The sequence below is a fragment of the Acanthochromis polyacanthus genome, chromosome 16 (genome assembly GCF_021347895.1).
Source record: "Acanthochromis polyacanthus isolate Apoly-LR-REF ecotype Palm Island chromosome 16, KAUST_Apoly_ChrSc, whole genome shotgun sequence".
NCBI lineage: Eukaryota > Metazoa > Chordata > Actinopteri > Pomacentridae > Acanthochromis > Acanthochromis polyacanthus.
Genome location: NC_067128.1, coordinates 12,876,956 through 12,892,236, shown reverse-complemented (window position 1 = coordinate 12,892,236; position 15,281 = coordinate 12,876,956). Strand labels below are relative to the sequence as shown.

General features: G+C 39.2%; 1 protein-coding gene across 3 annotated transcripts in view; it reads left to right on the top strand.

The window, feature by feature from the left end:
* vta1 (vesicle (multivesicular body) trafficking 1) overlaps positions 1-15,281 on the top strand; it is an 84,457-nt gene that overhangs the window by 52,688 nt on the left and 16,488 nt on the right. Inside the window, exons 6-7 of one of the 3 annotated variants that reach the window (XM_022206561.2) lie at positions 8,184-8,435; positions 12,169-12,243. In XM_022206561.2, coding sequence (XP_022062253.1) covers positions 8,184-8,435; positions 12,169-12,243 — 327 coding nt within the window. Of the gene's footprint in view, positions 1-8,183; positions 8,436-12,165; positions 12,244-15,281 lie in introns of all 3 variants that reach the window. The other 2 variants (XM_022206559.2, XM_022206562.2) reach the window with 2 other exon arrangements.

Genomic DNA, 15,281 nt, shown 5'->3' with positions numbered 1-15,281 from the left:
CTGGAATGGTGGTGAAATGTCGCCAGCATTGCAGTCACAGAGAAAACAAAATAATTATTTGTACGACACAACATTAAAACCACCTGCCTAATGTTGTGCAGCCAGAACAGTTGTGACCCACTGAGGCACGGACTTCACAAAGCCTCTAAAGGTCATGTGGTATCACCAGAACATTTGCCTGGAAAATCCAGACTGACTTTATTTATGTATTAATATAAATACAAATAAAGGCAGTCTGGCATTGTGATGATAGGAGACGATTTCAAAAAGGAGGGGCTAACGAATGCAGCTTGAATGAGAAAGAACTAATCAGCGTAACTCGGATGTGACGCACAAACAAATCGACCTTGAAGTCCATGTAGTCCAAACAACAATGGCATGCAGCCGAGAAAGCGTCGCGGTGAATGATTACTGCCGTTTTTGTCACAAAAATCTGCGAATACATGGGGTACTCTCAAGTACAGGACTTATTTTTGAAAAGGCTACGCAACAAAAGACTCCTTCCGAACGATTAGCGGTGTTAGGAGTAACTTTAAATCGGAGCCAAACCAAGTCGGTGCGTATGTGTAAAAGTTGCTTAAATTTGCTCACACGTTTGGAACGGGATTTTCCTCTGTACAAACAATGGCAAGAAGCCGAAAGTAACGAGCCATCCACTGCCTCCTCATTGTCGGAAGATGACGCAGCATTAACTCCCGCCTCCCGTGCTATGATTGGTCATACCAAACTTTCCCGGGAGGGAAACGCGATTCAATTCGCCCAATGCCAAACTGATTCTCCTGTATCTCCTAACATGGAGATAGGAGATTACATGGAGATTCAGTTTGGATTTTCCAAGCTACCAGAACATCCCACAATCCTTGGAAGTCGTGAGTTTTGAACTCCAATGAATCAGACGTGTTTTTTCAGCACAATCAGATTGAGATCTGGGGTATTCGGAGGCCAAGTTAACACCTTTAACTCTTTGTCATGCTCATCAAAACATTCCTGTCCGTAGTCCAGTTCTGATTCTCATCTGTCCATCGTAGGAGCTCGCAGCTGTGAACATGACTCAGCAAGCTACAATGCGCTCTATGTTCTGACACCTTTGTATCATAGCAGCATTAAGGTTTTCAGCAGTTTGTGGAAAGGTAGCTATTCTGTGGGATCGGACCACACAAGCCAGCCTTTGCTCCCCATGTGTATCAGTGATACCTGTTTGATCAAGTGTGCGAACCTTGCAGCCTAATATGTCCAACCCCTTACAGGTGCACTGCTGTAATGAGATTCTTCATATTATTCTTTTCCTGTGGCAAAAAACAGTCCCTTTAATGTTTTGACTTCTTGGCATATATAGAGATGAAGTCTTTTGGCTCAAGAAACAGATCTTAATTGGGTCACTAAGAAGTTTGTTGGTACATTCTGACTTACCGACTAGTTGCTAATGTGGTGATGGATGGGCTGATTGACTGAAGTAGATGATACAGTTTATACAGAGCATGTGAATGAGCAACGGCTTAAAGGTTTCACAAGGTAGAGGACACCACACAGAGCATTTTGTGCCCAGTAAGAGGGATAAGATGCTACTGACTGACCTCAAAAGCAGAATGTGCAATAAGTAACACACAGTATTTTATAGTGTCTCTGGTTCCTCCGCTCTCTGTGATGTATTCTACCCTGATGGATCTTTTACATTCAAATCCCAGGAGGACAGATAAAGTAAGTTTGGAGATCCTTCCAGTTTTGGCTTCTGGGTTTCTGTATCAGGGCATATAACTAATTTGCTCAGATTCTGGGAGATTAAAGGTTTTTTTTGTACTAAGTTGAGCCATGATTTCACCACAGATACAAAGCATTTCATTTCGATAGCAGTTTGCCAGTCATGTACATATTTTTCTGTATACAAAGAAAAGAAAGAATGATTTATTAAAAGTCTTTAAGTTAACTGCATTCACTTGGAAGTATTTAACAGAATGCCGTCACTTTAACGAACTGGTGAACCCATCAATGTTCTTGTTACATATTTGCCTTCTCCCTGTTTGATAATTATGAAATACTTTAATTTTATTTAATTAACTGGCCAACATCACCGGTTAAATCTAAGATGGTGACAAGGAGTTTACCATTATTACCATCATAGCTTTTCTGCTGTAGTGTGACCTATAAGGAAAGTCATCTGTAACCTGCATTAGTTGGTTACAGGCAGGAACCTGGATTCAGTACAAGAGTACAAGATACCATGTAATCTATCGTGATATATTTTTTGATTCACACATACTGGTCAGTGGTACCAAATGGGACCACAACATCGCAGTTTGGTACAGTGGCAGTCAGAGTTAACCATTTCTGAATTTAGAACTGCAAGGTGCAGTTATTGGAGGCTTATCCATACTAAACCTATGGCTGTTGCTATCAGAGTGGAAATGTATGTGTTGCAGGAGACAAGGACAGAAAAACTAATAATGAAAAAATGAATTAGATATGAATAGAACAGAAATAAGTAGATGAAATACAGACGAAGCAGAGCACATTCTCCAGATGGCAGCTGGTGAGCTCCTGACAGGAGTGGACTGTGTGATGAACTGAAAGAGCAGAACCATGCATAGCTCAGAAACTGTTGTTAAAAGTGCCCTTTGGCAAGACATGTAGCCTCTAATTGTACCAGGAGAGCTGCACAGTGTCCAGCAGCAGAACACTTGTACTGTGAATCACCCTGCCACTGCAGTAAATGAAGATTGTTGAGGAAGGCAGGAAGCTGGCTTTCTTTGTCCAAACTGGCCACACTATCTGTTTACTTCCAGAACTCACCAGCCACTTATGCTGTTACACAAGTCAAATTATACCTTTTTTAAGAATAGTGTTTTGAACTTCCAGAGTGATTTGGTCACAAACATGCCAACCAGAATTTACCACCAGCATTCATACGTTGGCTGCTGGTAGTTTCCCTCTCTGGTTTCAATTCAACTGCCTGTCTCATATTAGTTTTTTTGTTTTTCTCTCATTTTCTACCCTACAGTTCAGTGTAAATGAGGTGGTGGGGAGTCTCAGATGGCAGACACTTATCATTCTGGGTTGCCGGTTATTAAATGCAATTTCATGTCATTCACAGTGACTGAAGAAACCAAAAGAGAAAAAGAAAGAGAGAACTTTTGGAACAATATATACATAGATTTTCTTTTTGTTGAGTTATGTTTCTCCTCAAACTTGTATTGATACAAACAAATTCACACATGGACATAAGCACATTAGACAAAATGATCTATGAAACTGTCATCTTTTAAAAGTTTGGGATAATTTGTATTCGTACACAAGTTCCTATATGTTGTCAGTGCATTTATTTATCTTTGTGTATGCGTACAAATGCATGTTTGTGTGTGCCTTTGAGTCTTCCCGTAATTGAACTTTACCCAACCATCCCACTAATTGGATATTGGTCAAAGCTCATGCTGGCAAACAGCAGATAGAGATTAGCTGCCACTCTTCTCCTCAACCTTCACACTATATTTCATTCATGGCACAGCCCTTCCTTTGAAAGTTAATAGTCATGTGGAAAAAAATTGCCTTTCAGGATCTACTGCCATCCACAGCAAGATCATTATCACTAATTAAGTTGCAATAAAAAGAAGAAAAAAGTTCCTTTACCCCCTTCACCAATGTGATCCAATATGACTTTGAAAACTGAGTCTTTGTGATAGAATAAAACTTTCTAAGTTCCATATTTCTTGTTTGACCTTTTTATTAATGTTCAAGGTGAAGATAAAAATGTATCTTGGTTAAGAAGTGATGCTGGGCCCATTTTAAGTTGGTTGAAGCTACAGCACAAAGTGATATAATGGAATATTTCATCAAAACAAATATATAACTATTGCAGGAGATCTCCTATCTGCTTATCAAAAGAAAAATACTCTCCAACATAACAAAAATTGAACTGACATCGAAACTTAAAGTTTTAACTTGAAAATTTTGAATCCACTCCAGACTAATCAACTACATCAAACTTAAAATAGAGCTAATGTAAACTGCCTTTCTATACCCAAAACATGTTTTAATGGATTCAAGTCAGGTGATGTATTTGGTCAAAGTAATCCTTTTTTAGAAACTCTTGTAGGAATTTTGCATTTTGAATCATTATTTTCGTCTTCTGCCAATCTTTTTCAGACCGGAAGTCATTTTGACAGCCCATATTTTGGTGTATCTGCATGCTTTTGTAGTGCCATCGATAAATGTCACACCTTCAACACCAGCTCTATGTTATCACAGTCCCATCTCTGTGCTTCACTGTTAGGACTGATTCACTGTGGTAGCCCAGAGTAGGATAATGCCAGATATTCTGCACCACATCTGAGCTGAACAAATTAATGGCCAAAGAATGTTCTTCAGGTTTCTTTTTCATGCATTTTAGCATAATTACGTTTTGTAGTTTCTTGCCTAAGACATTTGGAGGTCAAAGTGACAGGCCCTCACTGTGAGTAAAACTACAGTAAAAACAAGTCCCAGTAGAATCAAGAGGTGATTGGATGAAATGTGTAGATGTTTACAATAAAAGGTTTGGGTATAATTTACTGTTTACCTTAGTTTTTCATAAAATGTCATAAAATCAAGAATCCCGAAACTGAATTTCTTTTGGAGTCGCAACAAAAACACCTCTCTCAACTTGTATCAAAAAATGTATTCACTTCCGAAAGTGTCGAACTGGCCACAATTCTTTAACCTTAATTCTCAGTTATGGCTGAATCCTGTAAATTGGATAAAGTTCTGACCTCCGTGCATCAAAGTTCTTCAGTACCGAACCATTAAGCTATTATCCTGAGTCACAAATACATTACAGCTGTCGTCTGGTTTAAATCTAAAAAAAAAAAGTCTTGGTAAGTAAATATTTTGCTCCCTGTAATATGCAGTACACATACAAATGGAGTCTTTATTATTTCTTCCTCACTTTGTCTCACCCAGACAGATTCAAGACATTTTCAATGAAGTGCATTAGTTTTAATGTAATATAATCTCCAATATGTAGCTTGCTAATGTCCTCATATTGCCTTAGAAACAACATTTCAGCACCAAAGAAAGTATTCATAGTGTGGTGCACACAGATGTGACTACTTAGCACTGAAAGCCCAAAAAGAGTGTGAATACTCACTTAGCTTTGACTGGATAAACAAAGTTTAACAACTTAATGAAAGACAAAATATTCCAGCTAAAGTGTCAGATCTCCGCTTAATGCCCGTCTACCTTCCTGCCTATAATGCATTAATGACAGAGACTAGGGTTTAACATGGTGTCAAATACAGCCTGTGTCTGCAAATCGGCCCGGTCCAGCTTTTTTAATCTGTCAAAACATCTTTGGCTGTCAAGAAGTGTTTTCTTTATGTTAGGTGTGGTTGCTGAGAGCGGCAAAGTCTCCAGCATGAGGCTCAAGTTGGGGAGATGAAAACACCACAGTGCATTGCTTTTTGAAGGTTTCCTCACAAGTCTGTCATGTGTTTTGAACTGTTGCTCTGTTTTGTACGGTTTTGACTTTGGCTTTTTTGGCACTCATTTCTTTTTCTTTTCTTTCTTATTTCGAACTTCGATGTTTCAATAATTACAGTCCCCAACCAAAACTTGACTGTCCTCATAAGTATATGTAAGTGTATAGGTATATTGTAAATGCAGCATAGAGAAACCTGCTGCAAATACGGGAAACACATGCAAATAAAGAAACACTGCTGTTTTACAGGACAAAAGGGACCCTAAACAATGACGTCAGACTCTTCAATGATTTTTAAGAAGTCTGATGTATAATATTTAAGAATTATTCCTGAAATACTACAGATTTACTCTTCTGTGCATCCTGTAGTGCTACTGTAAATGCAGTATGTATCTTTATACCATTTTATTGTCAAACTGATAAAGATTTGTTAGTGTGCTTGCACTTTGTTCATTTGCTGCTCTTCCTTTTCAGAATGTGATACGTGCTAGATAATTGTCCTTGGTAAAAAAATTGTGCAATATTGAATCTTCTAAGGTAACTCTATGGCGCTGCTACACACAATTTAAACCTGCACATCAATATCAAACGTGTTTTGCGTTGGAACCAATCTGACCTCACACTTGTACTTGGTTATATACTTGTAGACAGTCTGGGTTTGACTGTAGAGATGGAGCCAAGCATGAAAAGTAAAATAGATCGGATCTTAAGGTTCAAATTAAATAGTTTCCAGCAAAGCAAATGTTTCACCCTCTAGAAGTAATCATCCCTAACAACATTTAAAAAGTTTTTATTTTGAATAGTAGCAAATGGTGCTTGAGGGCAGTGTAATCAAACAAGTTGCAAAGACTTTACTTTGTCTAGTATTGCTTGTTACAAATGCAGACGCATAACAATAAAAAGCAGGCCATCCTTAGTCCTACAGTTAGTTAAAAATGCTGAGAAAGCACCTGCTTCAAGCCCCATTTCTCATCTACAGCCAATTTCTGATTTAATATCTATGAATGAGATTTGCACACTTCCTGGCAATACAGTTCAATCATATTCTTATGAATTCTAATTATTTTACCCTGGACTCATTCAAATGTGCCGTCAGCTGATGTGCTTTTGATGAAGAAACTATTTTTTGGGTTGTGGTTGAAACCAAATGTGGCCAGGGCATTTAAGTTTCTCCATTCACCACTGGCCTTTGAATGCCTCTGTAGCAGAGAAACTTCATTTTCACCACCTCATTTATTTCTAAGTAGCAGCACCTGTGTGTAAGTAAAGGGTGAGCTGCTGGATGAACACACAAGGAACTGGCAATAAATTATATGGGGCAAGTGCCATTATAGAATGGTTTCTTTGGGAGAAATGAGCTACAAAGCCTGTAATGTTTTATTTCTTTTGATACAACACTTAAACTTCAAGTTCAGTGTGCGTTTGAACAACACAATACTTTCTGCTATCTTTTGCTTTATTGTTTCAGGACAGACACATTATCCACCTGTTTTAATTTAGTGATTTATTACAAGTTGAGCTTTTTCACTGGTAAAAACATACAAAAACGCGTATTTAGTCACAAAACCTATATAGGAAGCAACAGAGTAATAGTTCTATGTGCTAAAGTTCTCAGATATTTGTTTTAAATTGCTTATATTGAGGTGAGTTAAACGGTGTTTAGGTTTGTAATTTTATCGCTTGATAGTATTGTTGAATCACCATTTTGATTCCCTTCTTTTAGTCTTGACATTGCGCTCGTAGTGCCTGGTCTCATCCTCAACTTGTCACATGCCGTCACTTTTTCATAACCCCTTGGCGTCACATTTGTATGCACTGGGTTCCCCCGTAGACTCCTATATCTCTGTATCGAATGCTAACACCATGATGCTGGTACTTGGGATGCGTATGTGTTTGATAAAGTGGCACTTTTTGACGCACTTGGGATAGAATAAAATGTCGGCTCATGTCATTTCACTTATTTATATTTGCGAAAAGAATATTATTTTGCTCCAAGTACTGAGCAGTGATCAAGGTATGCGTTCCATAGATGTCATTCTTAGTTGTGTCGTAGAGTTGTGCCAGCTTGATCTGCACTGGTCACCTTTTCTAATGCTAGCTTTCCGTTCGCAGGTTGATGGTGTTCCCCACTCATTGTCCAGTCTAGTCTGCCTTCACATTTTAGAATTATTCAGACTTCAGAGACTGAAGGTTTCTGAACCAGCTGACCAATTCAAAGCTCTGTAGGCAAGACTGAGAATGTCAGCATCATGTATTATCCATAGTTAGCATGCCACCGAGCTACATCCATGTAAAGTAGTGACAGAATGACTGCCAATAAAGGGGTGGATGGGCGAGACACAGCTGTTCAGGTTGTTGCAAACACGACAACTGCTTCCCTACCAACTTCTGTGGGATGGATATTTTACTAGGCAGTGACTGAGCAGGGAAAACTGTAAAGACATGAAATCAGTCAGAGTTAATCCCATCTACAAGGCTTTTATTGGCTCATTTGTTTCTGTAGCTGCCAGGGAACACAGCACCAGACCTTTTTAATTTGTTAAAAAATCTGCGATTTAGAAGTCACTCTATTGAAGAAATAGTCCTCCTGAGTATTCCGCAGAACATTTAATGGGCTGTCTTACGTCTTGAACTGCCTTGAAAATTGGCCCTTGCTTTATAACACGTTCCCAATTGCTGAAAAAACGTCCAGATCTAGTCTCAACACACTTTTTCTCTCTCTCATTATCTCCAATAGATGAGTTTGGAGCCGAAGGTTTCTCAGGCGCTGGCACCTCCCACGGCGCTTCCTTCAGGGGAGATCCTCCCTCACAGTCTTTTCAGGGCCAGGACGAGGGTTTGGGTCCAGGTCCTGCCCCGGGGATCGGCTTTACTCCCAGTCCGGGACCAGGCCCATCAGGTCCCCCAGCCACAAACTACAACAACATCCACATCCCACCAGGGGCCCACGCACCGGCCAACACTCCAGCTGAGCTGCCACCACCTACAGGTATGATAAGACCTCTTGTTTGTGTCTGTGCAATGCTACCACATTTCAACACCCATAGGAATGACTTGGGATGTTGGTCAGGTGGCTAATTTGCCCTGACTGTTAATAGAAAAATTGATGGTGCCCATAAGGTGAATGGTTGACTGAATGACTGTGGTGATGCCCTGACTGTTTGACAGGTGAAAGTGGAATATGTATTATCCTGTAGCATCTAGCAGGTTCACTCTTTTGGTTCAGAGTTGGTATCAAGGGCTCTAAATATTCAAGTTCTCCAGAGGATGGATTGAAATTACGTTCACTTTCCGTTTTCCATCATCACCGAATCAAAATATCAATTTCGACATAATAGCCAGTCTAGCTGTTCCTCCTGGTTTTACCATCAAAGGCCGAGTCCAGGTATTCATGAAAAGGGGGTAAGGTGTTTTAGTAGTTAACACTTAGTTAGATAGCTAGTTGATATCTAAAGATGATATGTTGTTCTGGCAAAAATATTTCTAAAAACACCTCAAATGTACAGGACTGCTTTAACTTTGAATGTCAACAGAGATGAAAAACTAAACGTGTACCAGTCACATTTTGGAGGGTTGTAGAGTTAGACTAGTTAACTCAATGATCTGCCACCTCATGACAAGCTAAGTAGTGTTAGACAAGTGTGAATCAGAGCTATATCTCTGATATAAACACAGCACTAGTGACATCTTTTAAAGATGTTATGGTGAAGGACAAATTGTTTTCAATATATGTGGATGTTGAAAGGTCAGTCAGCAGTGTTGTCATTTAACAGCCTTGTTGATTTGGGTGCAGATAAATATGTGCCACAATGGAATGCGTGCATTGCAAGGAAAGTGGTTTAAAGACAATTAAATAGCTGTTACGGACTCAAATATTTTCAAACAGAGAGATAAGAGCCTCAGCCAATGCTGTAGAGGCTTGGACTCGGAAACCGTATTTTAGAAAGTGGATTATTTTACAAGTGGATACTACTGTCAATTTCATCAGCCTCAGTTGTATTTAACATCTTATTTAATTAGCAAATGTTAACACATTAAACTAAGATGGATTTCTGAGTAAATATTGCACTTAGGTATCATTGTGCTGAGTACAGAGAGCTGTTCACATTAGTCTCTACTCTGAGCCTGGGATGAATTGAAGGCTAATATTTTGGTAAGTGAAGCTCTTCCACTGTCTCTATTAGATCCAAATATGCTCTTCAATACTGTTCGAGAAACAAACAAGTTCTCCACTTCTGATTACAGCCTGAGCTTCAAAGACAACTGATGTGCGCTAGTTGTCAGTGTTGACATTGGGCAGATGTGTTGATTGAAAACTACAGTTCAAATGTCACAAACTGGTCTTACTAGACAGACTTCAACTGTTTTTCAGTGACGTTAGCCATATAGGCCGGGGTCCAGCTGCGATGCTTTTACTAAAATTTATGTGACATTTCCACAGAAACAAAGCTAGATCAGTGATGCTAAATAAATCAGATCATAAGGGTGCCATCCTTAGTGGAACAGTGTTTCCAGCCTCCCATTGTCCTCTGATTATTAAGTGCCTACCCGTAAGTACACAATCTGCCATTTTTCACTTCCAGCCCCTCTTATCATTTGTCTTGTAATCTGTCTTCCTTGCTAATTTCCCTTGATAACACCGAGTACGTGACGGCTTCACGATTTACTGGCTCTGCATTCAGTAACACTCCTCCCTGAGAGACTCCCTCACACACACACACATCAGCAAATGTGAGTGTGTGTATTCACGATGCACTTGTGCGAATGTTTGCAGATATTCTCCAGAGAGCATAAAGATGAGGAAAGTGAGGGCCGTGGTATCTAATCAGATTTCACATCAGTGTCAAGTTCAGCAGTGATTGTGTTTGTTGGGAGGTGGACATGAAGATACAGAGTACAATAAATAAATAAGTGTTCCTGTGCAAGAGGACCTATTTGCTGCAAATTGTGTAAAGACAAAAGGTTATGTAACACCATTTTAAAGGTACTGTTGTCTTTTGTGTACATGGGTGTGAGGGGTTTTGTTTTGGCTCCTATGTTGAGGGACAAAGCACAATGCAGAATGCAGTGTGTATGTGCTTTATGCACACATTCACAAGCAAACCGCAAGTCTTCGGGGTGATTATGGATTACACAAGCTCGTGGACAAAGAGCTGGCACAGAAAGTGCAAGCACACTTTCCCACACACACACACACACACACACACAGTTTGTTGGATATTGTCTGGCTGGCATTTAATCAAATGTCCTTGGTGTAAGGAAGAAATGATTCAGTAAAATAAGAGACAGAAGTTGACTTTGGTGCTCGTCCAGTCACCCAAAGTGCTGCTGACAGACGAGGCGTGTGTTCACTCCCTGTGAGTGTTGCTGATAGTGTAAGACTGTTACATGTCACAGGAGAGCTGCATGATAGACCGCTGGCTTCAGTGTGTGGGAAAGAGAGACGAGGTGTATGTTCACACGTGTGGTTGAATTTAAAGCTTCTGTAGTTCTTCTGATAATCCAGTTTTCTTTGGAAATAGATTCACTGTCTTTTAGATGTTTCTCTTGTTGCAAAGATGTGTAGTTTGTGGCACTCTGAGTCACATCCATTGTGTGAAAATCAGGACAAATAGAAAGATATATTGAAGTCGAACCTTTTTGTGTTTTCCTATTTTGAGGGATATTGGAGTTCCATGTCCACTTTTCTTTACATTTTCCATTAGTAAAACAAAAGAACACACATTCACAGCAAACTAAAGAGCTCCCCTTTTCATGCACAAGGTTGAAAATGACAAAACAAAGTTTCTGTTCATCGTTTTGTTGGCAGTCTGATCTAAACGGGATCTCAAAAATCAAATAGTCGTTGACACAGAACCAAATCTATGGAGACTAGATTTTATATTTCACAGCTTTTTGTTGTTGTTGTTGTTACACTTGTTGGACAATGAGTTCCTATTGTCACTGATGTAATATATAGTTTGTCCGGGTTGAGTTTTGTTTTTGTCCACTGGAAGTGGTTCAGAAGTAAAGCAGCTCATTTATGATTGATATGTTTACAGATACTTAGTGGCTTTTAATTACTGGAAAATCCCAGTGTTCTCTTTCTTGCTACACAGATTTCAGAGACAGAAACAAACAAAGAAAACTAGTTGTGCTGACGATAACAAATAAATCATGAAATATTAATTTCACGACAGTTTTCAATAAGTATCGGCATTTATTTACATTCACAAGTATATTTCATGCTTCAGAGATGCAAGATTTTCTGGAATTACGCATGAGTTGTCTGAGCTGACACTTCAGTTATTGTAGTTGTGACAGATTTAGGCAGAAAAACAACATGTTTGGGGTTGGAGGGCGATCACGATTTGGTCACTTGGTTCCAGGTTATGATCAGATCACAGTCATAGTTAAGACCAGGAACAAAAAGAAAAAATGTGGGACATTTTCCATCCATCTACCTCAAGTCAGAATTCCTTAGAGCTCTTAGTTGTTGTAATGTTGGTGTTGGAAATCAGTCAGTACTGAGCTTGATGTTAAAACAATGATTTCAAACATCACTCTTTATCATTCCAATTATTTACTAGATTTACCATTTTACACTTATTGCACTTTATTTGTTTCAGGTGACCATTTATAGGCATATGCAAACTACTGTGTATAGTTTTTGCCACTTATTAATTAGTACTTCTTTTAGTGTTATCATTATCATAATCTCAAGTGTCTCTGTTGACCAGCAGAAGCTGCTAAACCAGTGCCTATGCCCCGATCAGTGCCCACTGTTGACCCCACACTGCTCAACGCCCAGCAGCAGGGTAAGAACACACACACAGTATATGCATTAAATGTGCATCACATACAGACAATCAACATGGGCACTGCAGACACTCCTCCTGTACCAGGAGTCTCTTTCCTGCCTTTCCTTTCGTCTGTTTTTCTTTTTAATCCCCTCAAAAACAGATCCAGCTCGGTCAGTAACATACTACACCAATCCTCTGATCTCTGCAGCAGATTCCAGCCCGGTGTTGAATTGATTTCAAAAATACGGCTGCTTGTCTCTGCGCTCATGTGGGACCTGTCTGCTCCTATAGGGAAAACAAAAATATGTGAAGCTATGCAGACTGAGTCCAAACTTTGACTGCCTTTAAATCCACTTTATAAGCCTTTATTTTCCCCCATTGGCCTTCGTTTTGCATTATATGACTATCATATTTTATCAGTGTAAAGATGAATTACAGTTTCTGCACGTTGTCTTAGTCTTTCTGCCTGCCTTTCCATCTGTGTTTCTATATATATCTGCATTTTCTGCGAGTATGACAGAAAACAACGGTTTCTTTATTTTCATTGGATTGTTTCATGAATCTCTGTCTTGTATATGTGAGCAAACTCCAATAATGCTGGTGAAAAATAATCCACAGCTGGACAGCATGAGGTATTCATAAAATAGTACGATGAAGAAGCTGCATTTATTCTGGCATTCCCAGCATCTTCCACTCTGTGCTTCATTAATCTCAAACCTGGGGTAATGATTCACACTAAAGATTTTCACAGTTTTAAATCAAGAACATTTCATGAATCTGCCAAAAATTACATTTTATGTGAGACGAACCATGTTAGCAGAGGTGGGGCAAACTCTCAAAGCCAAAAAATTTGATGAACTTCTTGCATTTTCAGTTAGGATTTGTATGTACAAGTTGAAGCAGTGGACAAAAACACACCTACATGTCAAATTTTTGAATTAAAGATGCAAACGGGCTTCAGAGTAGGCAACAAATGAATTATGTAAGTTACCTGTGGTGAGCTGAAATAACACAGTTTATATTTGCAGAAAGGCACATGGAGAATGAACAGCATAAAAGAGCAAACATGTTAAGGAGCTTCGTGGCCTTGAGGCAGAACTATAGGTTTAGATGCCTTATTATATAAATGTTCTACATGGTGCTAATTAACAAGAGCAACATTGAGACATCTGTAATGTTTCAAGGTGTTTTATTACCAGTAAGACACGACAAATATATGTGGTGATAAATCGATAATAGTGCTGTGATTTTTTTTTCATAGTGTGTCAGTGCGCTAATTAGCATGCCACTTTGCTATATTTATATTCTTCATAGAACGATGAAGGCAGCTGATCTTCCTTTGTGAGCCTGAGAGAAAAAGCTCGGAAAAGATTTACTGAAGGATGCTTGCATGGTTTTCCCTACGCTCTCATCTCCGCTCTTAGAGATGTAAAATAAGCGGTGAAAAAGTGACACTGCAGGAGATGGTGGTGACGCTGATGGCCACCGTCTGATTGGACCCTGGACCAGCCGTCTGTCTGCCGTCTAACGTATGATTACAACCACGCCACGGCCGAGACTATCATTAGCCGCTGGCGGTTAGCCGCAGAGAGGGTGAGAACGAGAGGGAGAGAGCTTCTAGTCAGAACACGAAGCATCATTTTCCCATAATTCACACTTTGCTAAGTATTTCCCATCTTCGACAAGAGACAGCAGGTTCCTGTCGGATATCAGGCAGGGGATATTTCTTCTCTATAGCTTCTCTGTTACGTGCCATTATTTTGGATGTCATGATGCATCAATGTGGAAAATTATGTTTCCCTTTATTCCACTGCTTTGCTGCTGCAGCGATATTTTTGCCATCTACAGATTAGACATTACAATTCATCCACAAACCAGCAAAACACGTTGTTTTTTTGTTTTGTTTTTTTTAAATTCCCTACTTTATTACCAATGCTGAGGGGCCGTTGTACTGGGCAGCTTCAGTGTGTAAATGTGTGCAACCATATGCTAGCGTTCAGCTGTCATTATGAAAGAAATGGCCTTGGAGTGTCAGAGAAGAGAAAATGTGACAATAATTGATAGCAAGGAGTGCAATACTCTTGACCAAAAACATATAATCTGTCTATAAAGATCTTATCGTTTTTTTTTTTTTACATGCATGGCATCTTGACTGTTTATAATCGGCCATCTTCAGACGTTAGAAGTGTCTTTAGATGTTCCTAACACATTCAGAAGTCAGAACAACGACTTCAACTGTGATTTATGACAAAATATTTCTGTTTATTTTATGCAGAATCATGGTAGCGAATTTATGTCAGCCACTCTTCTGTTTCCAGAATGTTATTTGAGTAACCATGCAGGCAGAGTAGAAACAGATTATATAAATGGCTTTCGTAGATTGACAGGTAATTACGCCATTAATCACCCAAGTGAATAATTTCATGCTCTATATATACATCAGAGTTTATGAGCTGCAGATTGATCAGCCCTCAGCACAGAACCTGACATGAACCATCCGCAACAAGATAAGCAAAAGGCACTTCAAATTAACTTCAAACGTGAACAGATGTTGCCTGATCTCATATTTCTGGCAACTTTAAAGAGTGGATACAGCAGTCATTCAGTGTTTTAGTATGCTTTTAATACTGTAGGATGTCAGATTTTATTGGCTAAATACACAATAATTTTACATGTAACGACATAAAGCTGCACGATGCTGTTGTAATTCCTGACGGTGATAAAGAAACATACTTTTTTTTATGTACGATAAATGACATTAACCGACTTAAAAGTAAAAAAAAAAACAAGTCCGTGGTCAACACTGACTTGTCAGTCAATTGTAGCATGATGAGTTGAATGCACGGTTGCTCATTAATGGGTCCTTAAGAAAGAAACTGGAAGCCAAATTGTTCCAGGTGAACAGGCATTGTGCTGTTGATTTGCACTATTTAAATACAAAAGCATGTTATACTTTATGAGGATGAAGAATAAGCATGTTGCTTGGTCAGCCTGACGTGGATGAATGATAAATGACATCTCTTGAGCCGAAATGCATTAGGATTTGAGAAACA